Below are 15448 nucleotides of genomic sequence, written 5' to 3' on the forward strand. Positions count from 1 at the left end.
TAAACGAATCTTTAAGAACCATGATGATTATTTTTTTTTTACTCTATTCTTAGACAAAACTCTATATTTCTGACTTTCTCGCCGATATCAACACGAATCTGTCGAAACTCTTTGTAAAACTAATTTACTTAATCCCGCGTCCCTAACTGTCTCCAAGAGCATCACTGTAAACCGTCCCTAATAACAAGAATAGTGTATAACCAGCTAGGTGGGGAGTTCTTCAGATCCTGGATGAGACTCAGGTGTTATGCAGTGTTTTAAGTCTTCTGGGGCAATGTACTACTGCCTTTAATAAAACAAAAAATTTATACCCGTTTTAAGCGTTTCACGCCGGCCGTTTGTTTCCACCCGGAGAGGGATGGAGAAGCACCCGACAGTGTTTGGCTTTTTGGTTGGAGGATTTGGACGATTTCAGGGCGCGCCTGCGTGTTGTGTTTGAAGGGCGGGCTTAAAGGGAAGTAGGTGTTGACCAGCGGGCAACTGAACTTGTTGTCAGGTTAGAGCTGTGACTCTGAAGTTACCGGGCTTTCGGGAGACATGGAAGGGTGAATTTAGGTGTCTGATGATTGCTTCTGAAGGGGTGTGTAAGACTCTTTGGTTAAAGGAAGCTATTAAGCTTCTTATGTGGGTGTTTTTGGAAAAAAAGCATTTCGTTTTGCCTGCTTGACTCCCTCTCAAATTTTAACTCGCATCCGCATCTGGTTTCCTTTGTACTGCCGTCTCTCCGGGAGTACTCTAGGGGAGTACTCTGTGTTATTGTTATTACTGCTTTTGTGGCCGTTCTCTTGTCATCCTCACTTTCAGACTCATTGGCGTGGTGCATTAATAGACTGAGTGGGATTAATGGGTAAATAAATCCTGGGTCAAATACCAAATGGAAATTTCTAGCTTTGTGGATAGTCTGTTTAGGCATTGTTTTGTAAAAGTTGATGATTGCATGTTTCAAAATCACGTGAAATTCACGTTTTCTTTATCATACTCCTCCCTTATTTTTTCTCCCCTTCCCCCGGCCCCCCTAAATCCTCATAGCGGTGGAAATTTTGTTCTGAAGGTTTATGGACCCAGCAGAAAATTCTGTTCAGAACTGTGGGACTAGGTTTGTTACCAGTAATATGAAAGGCTCAGAGTTTTGCCTGGAAAAGAAAAAAAAGGTTAAAATACCAGCGAGGAGACTTCGCGAAATAGTTTCTCCAAATCAGGGAAATAATTTGGCTTTGCTGAAAGATGAATTGTCCCGTGTTCCTCCAGCGTTGTCTGCAAATAAACGTCTTCCTGTTAGAACTGGGAAGAGCTTGAATGGAACGTTATGTGGTATGTGATTCCAAATAGTTTCAACCAGTTTTCGATTTTGTAAATCTTTAGTGTTTCTTTTCATTTCGGTTTGTGTGTGTTTCAAAACCTAGGGGATTTTTAATGTTTAAATTCCTAAATACAAGATATGTCTCGCTTGTACAGTCGTTAGAAAAATGACCCCTTTTCCTGGGAAAATGGCCAGGCACGGTTAGTCTACATCGAATCATATTCAATAGATGGAATGAATAAAACATTTCGTATTTTATTTTTTCTTTGCGTGTTTCTTTGGCGCACTATTCTTGTCCATATCTGTGATGGACACACTTAACTAGTGTGATGTGCTTTTCACCAGTAGGGCTGGATTTTTGCCTTCTGTTTGGATAATGCTATACAGTTTGGAATTGTAGAAAAGCACAATTTCTGCCTTTTGATGGCATCTATAATCCAATTCGCTTAACTTGTCTGAGCTCCCTGGAAGTAAAGATAGCATGTTGCTTTACCCACGTCACTGGTCCTCAGATTAATAAATATAAGTCCAAAATAGAATAAATCAAGTAGTTTTTATAGTGCTACTTTTGGGGGTTTCACCATAACCTAGGCCTGTGGTTTAATTAGGCTTTTATATCATGCACATGTTTTCTTCCTGGCAAGTGATTTGCACACATGATTTGTCCTAATTCAATAGTGTAACTCGTTGTATAACTTTTTGTACTTATCTCATTTGATTGACAGTTCTGAGCCCTTATCTTCCAAAATATCAGATGTGAAAACCTTCATCGGTATAGATATAAGTACATTTTAAGCTTTTTGCGTGAAGATTGGCTTCCAGTTTAGGTTTTGCATTAATATGGAATTTAAAGTTCTTGAATTATGCTTATACATTTTCTAAAGGACACATTCTGATTTAAAACTCACTAAAATTGATTCTTTTATTTTGTTAGGTTCATCAGACTTAACTTCTGCCAGAAATTATCAGCAGCCTCCAGTAGAAAATCCCACTGTGTCAGAAAGTGTAAGCAAAACAATTCTTAATTATGCTCATGTTAAAATTTTAAGTATTGTCAAATAAGGCTTTTTAAAATTTTGATTAGCAATAGGCCTTGTTTTTATTTAAAGTTCGCTTACCAAAAACATATTTTTACAAACTGCTAGGAGCTGTAACAACAGAATTTAAAAAAAGTGAAGTGTGAATTCATTCTAAGTATTCTGAAGCCTTTTGTATGCTTTTTTTTTTTTTGAGAGGTATTTAAAAGCTAATAACATGAAATTCTCATCTTAACATCAGTTTTTATTTATAATGCTGAAAATATTTGTTTATAAACATGTTTGGTCACACAATTTAATTAGACTTTGACCACTTATCGTAATATTGACTATATTTGACTTATATACTATATTTGACTTATATACTATACTTATATTGACTATATTATACTTATCGTATATTTGACTATACATTGTGAATTCAACAAGTAAACTAAAAATGGTATTAGAGCTATTTACTTATGAACTTTGCCAACAGCTCATCATAAAAAGATACAATTATGTGCTGTACTTGGTTTCTGAATAAATGCCTACCCTTTGGGTTGATGTTTTTTATTTCTTTTTTGAGGAGGCTTTATTTAAAGATTAATGGTATTTTAATTCTATTAAATAATTTCCCAAATGTATGGATATGTTATTATTGTATAATTGAACATAAAAGGGTGATCTTTGGAAGATCATCAGGCAGGATTCCATTAGATTTAATATGGGCTAACAGCTTGTTTTGTGTAGATTTGTCTAATATAAAATATACGTGCAAAGCAAACCTAGTGTTTTATCATTTTACCATGAACACAAACTGCAGCCTTTTTGCATTACGTTTTTATTTCATAAGTAAGGGCTAAGATTATATTGTTTATTCACTTGACCATGCTGTTTTAAAGAGAAAGTGAAAGAAGTTTGTGTCCAATATGCTCATGTTTAGATTTGCTCCTATTCATACTTGTTTATTCCTACTATTGGAGGATGAGAGATACCTTTTCCTACTATAAGGAGCAAATCCTTATACATGTACAGAAAGAAAACAAAACCTTAAAATCACTACAGAAAATTCAAAAAGAAGAAGGAAAAAAGAAATTCCACAAGTATATAAAATCAAGTACTGTTAACATTTTGAGTTTTTTTTCTATGTGTATGTATATTTTATGAAATGGGACCACACTATTTTATAACTAAGTAATATTAAAGTTACTGTTGCATATCATTGATTTTTTTTCTTAGAAGCTTTTAATAAATTCACAGAATTTCAGTGTATGTATGTACCATAGTTTATATGTTCATATTCCTATTATTTGACATTGAGGTTTTTTCCCCCCAAATTTTTATAATGTACAACCAGGTGATGAAAATTCTGATTTGTATATGAGCTCCCTTTCTTATATTAATTTCTAGGTGTAAAATTATTAACTAAAAGAATATGCACATGTTTTGTAATATTTCTAAATTGCCTCCAGAAAAACTGTATCAATATGTATTCTCCAGCAAGGTCATGAGTAGAATTAGTCGATTTCCCTCCATCTTCATTTATATGAAGCATTAAAATTAAACAAACATAAAGTTTGCTGTTTTGATAGGTGAAAAAGGCATCACATTGTTTGATTTTGTATTTCTTTCATTATTAGTGAAGGAGAAATTTTTTTTTCATTTATATTACCACCTGTATTTATTCTCTTGTTGGATACATATTTATGTGCTGTGCTTTTTCTTACTGTTTTATGGGAATTCTTTGATTTCCCAGATGCATTCCACTATATTGTTAGTCTCATTGGCTATTTTTAGGAATTTAACACCTATTATCAGCAGATAGCTTGTATCAATTTTCTTTTATTATTTTTTCTTTTCTACTTAATTATTTAGCAGGGTGAAAAATATGCGCCTAAGGAAGGTGAAGCAATGTTAAATGAACCAAGTACTTAAAATGTCATGGTGTCTTAGTGGTGAATAGAATCTTAGAAGTGAAGTCCTGGGGTACACATGTGAGCAGAAATCTGTTTGGCAATAGTTGTCATGTCTATAGAGAAGTCCTCTGAGACTACATTATAGCTCAGTGACAAAATTAATTTCTGGTGTAGTGCTGTGCATTGGACATCCTTATGAACTACATTTGTCTCACAGTGAATCATGTTTTTACGTTTAACTATAGCCATTGAAATATTACATGGGTTGCTCTGCTGAAAGTAGCAAATTGGGATTTGAACCTGAATTTCAGGACCACACTTGCTTGCTTTTTCATTTTCCCATTCATTCACTTGTCTTACAGCTCATTACTGATTCAACAAATCTTTGAGTAGCTTCAAGGTACCTAAGCATGGCAGTGCTGGAATTAAGTATATAAATAAACAAACAGTTGTGTCCTTCCAGGACACAGTAGTCACATAAGCTAGTAAATGGTACTTAATAAATAATGAATCATAAAGTGGATTTATGCCTTTTGTTTCTTCCTTTCATATCCTGAAGGATTTTTCTAAAGATGTTGCAGTGCAAGTGTTGCCTTTGGATAAAATGGAAGAGAACAACAGACAAAAAGGTAAAAGGATAGATTTATTAATTTTTTGGGTTAGATACCCATAATGTAAAATTTACCATTTTTACTATTTTTAAGTGGCATTAGGTATATTCATGTTGTGTAGCTATCACCACCGTCCATCTCCAAAACTTTTCATCTTCCCCAACCAAAACTCTGTTCTCATTACATACTAACTCTATTCCCCTTCCCACCATTCTGCTTCCTGTCTCTATATATTCCATTATACCTCCATATGTGTGGAATCATATAGTGCTTTGTCCTTTGGTGATTGATTTATTTCACTTGGCATGTCTTCATGGTTCATTTATGTTGTAATATGTAAGAATTTGAGTTTCCAAGGTGGTACTGGTGGTAAAGAACCTGTCTGCTAGTACAGGAGACATAAGAGATGTGGGTTCGATCCCTGGGTCAGGAAGATCCCTGAAGAAGGGCATGGCAACCCACTCCAGTATTCTTGCCTGGAGAATCCCATGGACAGAGGAGCCTGGTTGGCTACAGTCCATAGGGTCACAAAGAGTCAGACAGAATTGAAGCGACTTAGCACACATGTAAGAATTCTTTGGTAAGGATAGAATTTTAGAGTTTTAGATATTCATTGGTTTTTTTTTTTTTTTTAGGTATTTATTAAACAGCCTTACAGTTTTTTCTTGTTTTCATTTTTAATTCATTTTTCCTTCCAAATTAAGCTACTAATGAAATCTCTGAAGTCCAGAAAATGATTTGTGATGGTAAAGGTAATTTTATTATTGCCAACCTATTGCATACTTTGGTATTTGATACCTGATTATAAATGCTGAATAGTCTTTGGTAAGATAACAGATTAAAAATATGCTTTAAAAAATTTATTTAATGACATTTTAAAAGTAGTTGGTTTTGTTTTCAGCTAAGCAGTGTTCTCATTAGAGTTTGAACAAATCTCTCTAATTTGGCCCCAAGTGTTTCTACACAATTTTATTCCTACAGTCTCGAGTTATGACTATTATTACTCAAGTCACTTAATTTGTTTCTTATCTTTTTAAATTGAGAAATCATATTGCTGAATTCCCAAACATTTTTTTTAATTAAAATTTTTTCTTTGAGTAGGTTATCAAAATGTAATACATTTCCAGGAATCTAAAGTATATTTTCATGTTTTTATTTTGCAGCAAATGACATCTTTATTTCTCAGTACACTATGGGACAGAAAGATGCTCTAAGAGCAGTTTTAAAACAAAAGTAAGTTTCATTTACAGAAAATAGACGAGGCGCTTCTTGTGTTTCTTTAAAATCAGCTTTGTTTATGCTTTGCATCTAGGAAAAAAAGTTGTTTTTTTCCAATATGTGAAATATATAAGTGATAATATGTATAAAGAATTTTTCATGATGTTGGGCATGTATAAAATACTCAATGGCTGTTAACAGTTATTATTGTTGCTGTGGTTGTTGTTGAAGAGGTATTGTTTGTAAGCACTTTATGTGCATTAACTCATTTAATTTTCTCAAAATCCAATAAAATAGATTACATTACCGTCCCAGTGTTACAGAATCCCCGTCTTATAGATGAGGCACAGAGGGATTGATTTTCCAGAAGTCATTGAGCAAGTATTCACTGGGTTGGAATTCAAACCCAGGTAGTCTGTCTAAAGAGTCCTCTCTTAATCACTTTACTATACTACTAATAGCAGCAGTCACATATATAACCACATACATAATACTTACATTTAGACTTTTTCTTAATCTCTGCTTAAGATTTGAGAAAGGGACAAGCTTAGCATCTGAGTGGAATTGAAGGAAAACTGGCTATTCCTCTATCTAAATGCTTCCTTCCAGCTTTATTTTTACTGCCAATGAAATACAGAATCAACCCTGAAAACAGCACTGTGCTAAACATGAAAAAATGTATCACCAGGGGTATTTTTAAAAATCATTAGTGGGGGTGGAATGAGATTTATGTTCCTGTGAGAAATGTATTCTACTCCTGGACCAGAGCTCTACAACTACTAAAGTAAAATTTATTCTTTTTTTACCTATAGTTATTCATAATATACATATTGTACTCTGGGAAACATTTAACAAAATAAATACTACCTCTAAACCACAAGGCCCTGGAGGAGGGCATGGCAACCCACTCTAGTATTCTTGCTTGGAGAATCCCCATGGACAGAAGAGCCTGGCAGACTTCAGTCCATGGGGTCGCAGAGAGTCGGACACGACTTAGCGACTAAGCATAGCACAGAAAACCACGAGGAGTGTGATCTGAGCCAGCCAGAGTTTTGAAGCTGGTTGCGTGGCTTAATGGTGTTTATCCTTTTGACATTTGATCAGCCTCCAGTTCCTAGTATGTGATAGGTGGTTAGGAGGAGAACTTGGATGGTAAATTGTATCCTGGAGTTTGTAAATATATAAGAAAAGGCGTAAGTAAGGATATGAGGGAGGGGCAGTCTCCCAAATTCTGTACATAAACTAAAAATTCCAGATTACATCTAATTCGTTGGAGAAAAGGTGATGACCAACTGACCCCAGGTAGAAGTGACTGCTTGCAACCACAGTAGGGGCTTTCTCAACTTGCCTTCAAGTCGGAACTCTCAGATCCGAGAGGCAGAAGTTGTTCATAAACAAGTAGACAGAGGTAACTGACTCCTACCCCTCCTCCTTGTTCACAGTAGGTCTCTCCCCGTTTCAGGCCGAACAAGCAGAATTGAAAAAGAAAAACTAGGAAGGGCCTTTGAGAAGGTTATTGCAGTGTAGAGAATGGTATGAGTCAGAACCATAAAAATGACTCTCATACTGGGTTAAAAGATAGTCTCGTTGTGTCTCTGGAGAAATTTTGCTGTAGTCAGTGTCACTTGATTTTTTTTTTTTCTTTTGAGAACGGCAGATGGAATTTGGCAAAGTGATTCTAAAATTTACTTGAAAAGGGTACACGGTTGAGAATGTGTACACGTACTGTTAAGAACACATAGAATACACACAGTGGAGAATAGCTAATTTTGGAGAAACAAAAATGGGATAATGGAGAATCTGCCCTATTTGATGTTACAATATGCAGTAAAGCTGTAAAAAAAAGTAATTGACTGGTTGGAGCCTTTGAGGAATGACAAGTCTGTCTGGAGTATCTAGATCAAGGGTAGAATGACCTTTCCTGTGGCTGGAGAGGTAAGCAGAGTTATGAACTACACCAAAGAAGTTTGGACTTAAAGAGAAACGGCAAATCATTTAAAATATATGTTTCTTACAAGGCTCACTCAGATATGAAAAAATGGATTAGAAGAGGGCTGGACTGAAGTCTAGGAAACCAATTGACTATGAACTTTTTGAAGATCTTTTAAAGAGATGGGTTAGATTGGTCCTGAATCCATTGGTAAGTGGTGGGATGTGAAGGTGGGACTCATGCTAGCCTGGAGAGGAGTGCACAGGTTTGGAAGATAATTTGGAGATAGAATTGACAGGAATTGATGCTTAGATGTGACCATGAGGAAGGAGCTAAGGATGGATCCCAGATTTTTGGCTTGCATAAATGCATAGTCAGTAATAGTATTCATTGAGAAAGGGAGGTGTTGGGGAAATAAATTTCACTTTAGACATAGGCAGGGGTTTAAGGTACCTATGAGACGTCCAAGTGAAAAACATCTGATAGTAAATTGAACTTCTGTGCCATGTGCTCAGTCGTGTCTGACCTTTTGTGACCCCATGGACTGTAAGCCTGTCAGGCTCCTCTGTCCATGGGGATTCTCCAGGCTAGAATACTGGAGTGGGTTGCCACACCCTCCTCCAGGGGATCTTCCCAACCCAGGGATCAGACCCACATCTCTGGTCTCTTCTGCATTGCAGGCGGATTCTTTACCCACCGAGCCATATAGAGGTCAAACTAGCAAAAGAATTCTAAGCTAGAAATCTGTGTATATAAGTCTTCTGTATGTAGATAGTAGTCTGAGCTCTGGAAGTGGTTAAATTGGCCTGGTGGGAGTGTGAGAGTGAAAAGATGGCTTAGGATAGAGCTGTAAGAAAACCAAATCTTTAAGAGATGTGCAGAGAAAGCAACATGATTTCTAAATGCCACTCAGAAAGTTGATCCAGAGGTAAAGAGTGTGGTCTTAACAAAACCAAGGAAGTGAGGTTCTAAGTTTGATAGCTGCTCAGACATAAAGATAAGGACTGAAAAGTGTCCATTGAATTGAGCAAGAAGAGGTATTAATGGCCTTCGTAAGAGCGGTTTCACTGTAGTATTGAGATAGATGCCAGATTCAGAGGATTTAGGAATAAAAAAAGTTCCAGAAAAAGACAAAAAGGAATGGTTTCTTCTGAGTGGGCGAATTATGTGCATTTTTTCTAGTTCTTCATACTTAGAAGTTCATTTGCTGCGTTGAGCATTTATTAATTTGATAATTGGAAAAAATAAAATTTTAAAGCTTATAAAGAAGTTGATGTCTGGCCTTATAATGTTATTTTTCTTATTGGTCAATTTAATGTATTAATACAGAATGAGAGATCTTAAAGGATAAATCACATTCAAACTTCAGACAGAAATTCTAAATGATAGAGATTATCTGAATTATATTTTCTTAGTACACCACTCAGTCAGCTAAATGTATATTTAGCACCAACTCTGTGCTCTTTCTTACTGCTTATGTGGTATAGAAGCCCGCCACTCCAGGTTGCTTAGAGATTAGTTGGGGAGAGAATAGGTACATAGATGGAGGAATGCATGATTAGAGCTGTGAGAGGAAACATTCAATACATTGTTAATTTTGTTAACATGTTAGTTTTGTTAAATGTCTATTCTGTGAAAGTGAAAGTCGCTCAGATGTGTATGACTCTTTGCGACCCCATGGACTATTCAGTCCATGGAGTTCTCCAGGCCAGAATACTGAGTGGGTAGCCTTTCCCTTCTCCAGGGGATCTTCCCAACCCAGGCATTGAACCCAGGTCTCCCGCACTGCAGGCGGATTCTTTACCAGCTGAGCCCCAAGGGAAGCCATTTAAACCGTAGGATGGCTGACTATCAAGCCTTAATTGTATGGTATCGGAAGTAAGTGTTGTGTTAGTCCCTCAGTCATTTCTGACTCTGTGTGACCACATGGACTATGTCTCTCCCGGCTTCTCTGTCCATGGAATCCTCCAGACAAGAATACTGGAGTAGGTAGCCATCCCCTTTTCCAGTGATCTTCCTGACCCAGGGATCAAACCTGGATCTCCTGCACTGTGGGTAGATTGTTTACCATCTGACCCATCAGGGAAGCCCATCAAAAGTAAATGAAAAGAAATTAATGAACAGAGAGATCAAGAGGAAGTGTTCTGAGAACAGGCTTATTTATTTTTTTGGCTGTGCCATTTGGCATGCAGGGTCTTAGTTCCCAGGGTTGAACCCGCGTCCCCTGCATTGGGAACTCAGAGTCCTAACCATTGGACCACCAGGGGAGTCCCCAAGAACAGGTTTATTGAAAAGGTAAGACTTTTGTTGAATCTTGGGGAGAAGGTTAGAGCAAGTTGGGTGAAGAAGATTGAGAGAACAGAGTGAAAAAAAGCCTGGAGTCACCTGTGAGAGTGGTGTAGTGTAGTCAGTGAGAGCAGTGTAACTGGGGCGAGGTGGTTTGAGAGGAAACAGAAAGTACAGTGTATGTTGGAACCTAGGGCAGGGCCAGAGGATGGAGTAAGCGGAATGCCAAATAGGAAATTAGCCTATTCAGTTGTCTATAAGGAATGATTTTAGATTTTTGAATGGTGAAATCTGTGTGAAAAGTTTTTAAGCAAATAGACACCGGAAGAATGAAATAGTTGGCAAGAGATGATGGTTTTGTGCTAGAGCAGAATTATGAAGGGAGACGTGCTGTTTTGAGAGAGAAAGCCTGATGTCATGGGAAGATCTGTGGGCACTGGCCTTAACTCGGCTATTTACTAGTTCTATGATGTGATCAGGTAAATCCCATTATCTCTGTGGACCTCGGTTTCTTTCTTCATCTGTAAAATGAAGAAAATTAGGAAAGCTGGGCTATTGGTTTCCCCTGCCTCTATAATTCCATGGCATGATTCCTGCAGTTGTGATGAAATAATTGAGAAAAGCTGATGACTCAGTTGGGTATGAGAAGGTAACTGAAGGGTAGAGAACTTAAGATAACTTCAAAATTTTGAGAATGCGAGACAAATGACGCTCTTAATAGAAATGAGGCAATATCAGAGAGGAGTAAGTTTAAGAGCTCTGTGCCTTCTTTAAAAATCCAGCAGCTGGAGATGAAGCGCATTCCTGCTGATTTTACTTAGACTTACCTTAGGCGCTCTTCAATTTTGTCAGTGTTTCTTTCATTTCTTTTAGGCCAAACACAGCACAAAATTGACCAGTCTTTTTTTTTTTAATAAGTGTTAAAAGCCTTATTGTGAATATGTATTTTCTGGACTCATCTTTAATCCAGACTGCTTAGTAATGCATTTTATGCCTGTTTTAATAAATTAAGTGACATTTATTAAATCTAAATGAATTAGAAGTTTAGAAATTCTTTTCAGCAGTTTTAATAGTCCCTCTTGGATTGTCTTCCTTTGGGAGTAAACCTTGATACCTGAATACTTAGAGCCTTTGCTGTATGTTTTAAATTTGTACTTCTTTCAAAAAAATTTTTTAAATTTATTTTTATTTATTTTTGGCCGCACTGGGTCTTTGTTGCTGCATGTGGGTGTTCTCTGTTTGTGGTGAGTGGATGCTACTCTTTGTTGCGGTGCCAGAACTTCTCATTGTGCTGGCTTCCCTTATGGAGGAGCATGGGCTCTACGCATGCGAGCGTCAGCAGTTGTGGCACATGGCCTTAGTTATTCCACGACAGGTGGGACCTTCTAGACCAGGGATTGAACCTGTGTCCCCTTCATTGGCGAGTAGATTCTTAACCACTGGGCCACCAGGGAAGTCCCAGATTTGTGCTTCTTGTCTATAAATCATTGTAATTGTGCCCATGTCTTTTTCATATGTGTAAGTCATATTTTCTGAAATATCAGTGACTTCTGGGAATTATCTTTTAATTTTTTTAGTGTGTGGTGACCTGCACCTTAATAGATTTCATTTACCAAATGACTGATATGCTGATGGCAAAAAATAGGAATTTATCTTTTTAAAAAAATCAAGAAAATTCACCTGCAGCAGATTGCCACTTGTAGGTATTTCTTCTAATGGTTCAGTATAGCTTACTGAATAGATTTTTTTTTCCTTTTTTATTTCCAGAGCTCAAAGCATGCCTGTTTTTAAGGAGGTGAAGGTACAGCTTTTAGAAGATGCAGGCACAGAAAAGGACCCTGTTACGCAGGAGAATAGAATTTCACCCAGTGGAATTGATTCAGCTACAACTGTGGCTGCAGCAACTGCCGCCGCCATTGCAACAGCAGCTCCACTGATAAAAGTATATCTGTTTCTTCCTAGATAGTCATAATTTCTTTGTAAAATGTAAAAGTGTTTACCAGACACTGATTTTGCAGTTATTGTGTCCAGCCGTTGACTAGGGACATTCTCATTGTTCTCTGTGGTTATGTATTATTTTTCAGAAGTTATGAGACTTAACTCTCATCCCTGTGTTACTGCTAGAAAACCCTGGATTCCTTAGTTTTAGCAGTGGAGTATCTCATCTTGGGAGCCACTCAGTCTTGAGTAGCTGGGATAGCTGGACATCCTTATTTCAGAGCTAGAAGACACCATACAGATCATGTATGCAAAGACCTCCATTTGTAACTGAGAAGATTGAGAAACAGGTCAGAGTCAGCATCAGGTCTTAGAGCTAATAGGTAGGAGAGCCAAGACTGCTGACCAAACTCAGCCTCAGGTTAGTGAAGTATCAAAACCTACTTTGTTTTACTATTTCCTGCTTTTTAACTTCCATTTAAGTATTTTTAATTTCCATTAAGTATTTACTTTCCACTTCAGTTCCGTTCCGTTCAGTCGCTTAGTTGTGTCCAGCCCTACGACCCCATGGACTGCAGCATGCCAGGCCTCCCTGTCCATCACCAACTCCCAGAGTTTACTCAAACTCATGTCCATTGAGTTGGTGATGCCATCCAACCATCTCATCCTCTGTCTTCCCCTTTTCCTCCCACCTTGAATCTTTCCCAGCATCAGGGTCTTTTCCAGTGAGTCAGTTCTTCACATCAGGTAGCCAAAGTATTGGAGTTTCAGCTGCAGGATCAGTTCTTCCAATGAATATTCAGGACTGATTTCCTTTAGGATGGACTGGTTGGATCTCCTTGCAGTCCAAGAGACTCTCAAGAGTCTTCTCCAACACCACAGTTCAAAAGCATGAATTCTTCAACGCTCAGCTTTCTTTATAGTCCATCTCTCACATCCATACATGACTACTGGAAAAACCATGGCTTTGTCTAGACGGACTTTGTTGGCAAAGTAATGTCTCTGCTTTTTAATATGCTGTCTAGGTTGGTCATAACTTTTCTTCAAAGGAGCAAGCATCTTTTAATTTCATGGTTGCAGTCACCATCTGCAGTGATTTTTGGAGCCCCCCAAAATTAAGTCTGTCACTGTTTCCCTATCTATTTGCCATCAAGTGATGGGACCGGATGCCATGATCTTAGTTTTCTGATGAAATAAAAATTCTGTGTGGCAAATTTGGTATTTTTTTAAGAGAAAAAAGATCTAGTTAAGGATAGCTGTTCTGCCTTTTATTTCTGTTATTCTAAAAGGCTTTAGAAGCATCAGAAATGTAGAGGGTAAAAGCTCTGGTTTGATAATTTCTCTATACCAGTTCACTTTATATAACCTTTCTAATAATTGAGCGTATTTTTGATGTCTGGATATTTTTATTGTTTTAGGTGCAGAGTGAGTTGGAAGCAAAGGTTAATTCTGTTACAGAATTACTCAGTAAGTTACAGGAGACTGATAAACAGTTACAACGTGTTACAGAGCAGCAGACAACCATGCAGAATAAACAGGAGACACTACACTGTCATGATCATGAAAAACAGATGAGTGTGTTTATGGAGCAACACATTCGGCATCTTGAAAAGCTGCAACAACAGCAAATCGATATTCAGGTATCTGTAATAAAGCGACCACACATCCCATGACCCTTCATCACTCGGATCTCTAAGCTGATATTCACTGATTATTGCAGTAGTTCATCTCCTTAGATTGTGTAACAGTTTTAGTTCTTAAATGATGATTTGTTTGTTCATCGTTCTTTTCTTTTATGTGGAAAAGAAGAACTCTGCACATTCTAGTTAAGGTGTCTAGCTTTGTGAGACCTCTCCTTATAATTGTTTTTTTTCTTCTTTCGTGATATTTCTTTTCATGACATTTTAAATGGGCTTGTATTGCATTGCAGTTTTCTGTTTATATCAGTGGTTTTTAGCCTGGCAAAGTGCTTCAGAATCACGCAGAGAGCTTTATAAAAATACATATGCTTGTTCTGGTCAGAAATTCTGAGATACCAGATCTAAGATAGGCCTGGAAATCCTTGAAAGCTCTCTAATGATTCTGATATACACCCTTGGATGAGAATCACCTAGTATACATATTTGCTTCTACATTTACCTAGTTAAAAAGAATGAACATTCTTAGCCTTTTGAATGAAGCACAGGGCTATTATAAAAAAGAGTTATCCTCACAGACAGCTAAGAGTATAGTGTATTTATTTTGAAATTTCCAAGTCCTTGGATGGTACCCAGCACTCAGGTACTCAAGAGTTTTTAAAAAGGATTTTTTTGAATGAGTGAATTACCAGCATTGTAAATGCATTGTTTTTAATTTACCAACACCTCCACCCCTTATTACTGTGCAACTTGAATTTCCCAGGTGGTGTCACTGCAGGAGATGTAAGAGATGAGGGTTTGACCCCTGGTTTCGGAAGAGACCTTGTAGTAGGAAATGGCAACCCACTCAAGTATTCTTGCGTGGACAATCCCATGGAGAGAGGAACCTGGTGGGCTACAGTCCATGGGGTTGCAAAGAGTTGAACAGAACTGAGCACACACTCCTAGTACTCCTTAAAAACTTTTAAAGATAAAATTAAAATATAGCATTCAGAAGAACATACAAAAATAAGCTTATTATAGCTCAGTTTAAGATCATAAAGTGAACTCTAATATCCTATAATTTTTAAGACTTCCTAATAGGGTTTGTCTTGAAATCTTGATGTGATTGATATTATTTTAGTTGGAATGATTATGGCATATAAAATAAAGTTTTAGTAACTTCCGTACATTGCTAAAATTGAGTGTGTAGCACATCATCTGGAGAGGCCAGGAGTGGGCCTATCAGAGTGCTGGTCCCCAGTCTACAGAAATCTTTGCTTCTCTGAGCCTTGATTTCTTTACCTAGAAAACATTTTTATTTTTGTTGTTTAGGATAGAATGAGATTACACTTTTGAAAAGCACATTGATTTCTTTTTTTAACATAGTTCTAAGTTCCTTTCTGTCATTCATTTATCCTTCCATAAATAAACACATAATTTATTAACTTTATCATTTTTGAAGAATGAAATCTTTTGCTAATTCAGACATCTTGTTTGTGGAACTTGAGAAAATTGAACTTTCAATGACATGTAAGGTATTTTCATAGTTCAGTTAATGCTTAATGAAATGAAATTCTTTGAATCCATCCATCTGTTTTATGTAGAGGGATC

The 15448-nt window shown here is 37.0% G+C and overlaps 1 protein-coding gene across 48 annotated transcripts in view; it reads left to right on the forward strand.

The window, feature by feature from the left end:
• Window positions 1-15448, forward strand: part of KIAA0586 (KIAA0586 ortholog) — a 196956-nt gene that overhangs the window by 526 nt on the left and 180982 nt on the right. For 6 of the 48 annotated variants that reach the window (XR_014059363.1, XM_081509634.1, XM_081509624.1 and 3 more), the window contains exons 2-6: window positions 2235-2305; window positions 4795-4864; window positions 6010-6079; window positions 12048-12222; window positions 13637-13858. Coding sequence is in view for 44 of the 48 variants with exons in the window: in XM_081509634.1 (XP_081365760.1) it covers window positions 4840-4864; window positions 6010-6079; window positions 12048-12222; window positions 13637-13858 (492 nt within the window). In the remaining 4 variants the exon portion in view is untranslated. Of the gene's footprint in view, window positions 1-130; window positions 243-464; window positions 583-1029; window positions 1312-2234; window positions 2306-4794; window positions 4865-6009; window positions 6080-10956; window positions 11025-12047; window positions 12640-13636; window positions 13859-15448 lie in introns of those variants that run through there. The other 42 variants (XR_014059361.1, XM_081509640.1, XM_081509631.1 and 39 more) reach the window with 17 other exon arrangements.

This window comes from Giraffa tippelskirchi, chromosome 7 (genome assembly GCF_054371585.1).
Source record: "Giraffa tippelskirchi isolate mGirTip1 chromosome 7, T2T-mGirTip1v1.2.pri, whole genome shotgun sequence".
NCBI lineage: Eukaryota > Metazoa > Chordata > Mammalia > Artiodactyla > Giraffidae > Giraffa > Giraffa tippelskirchi.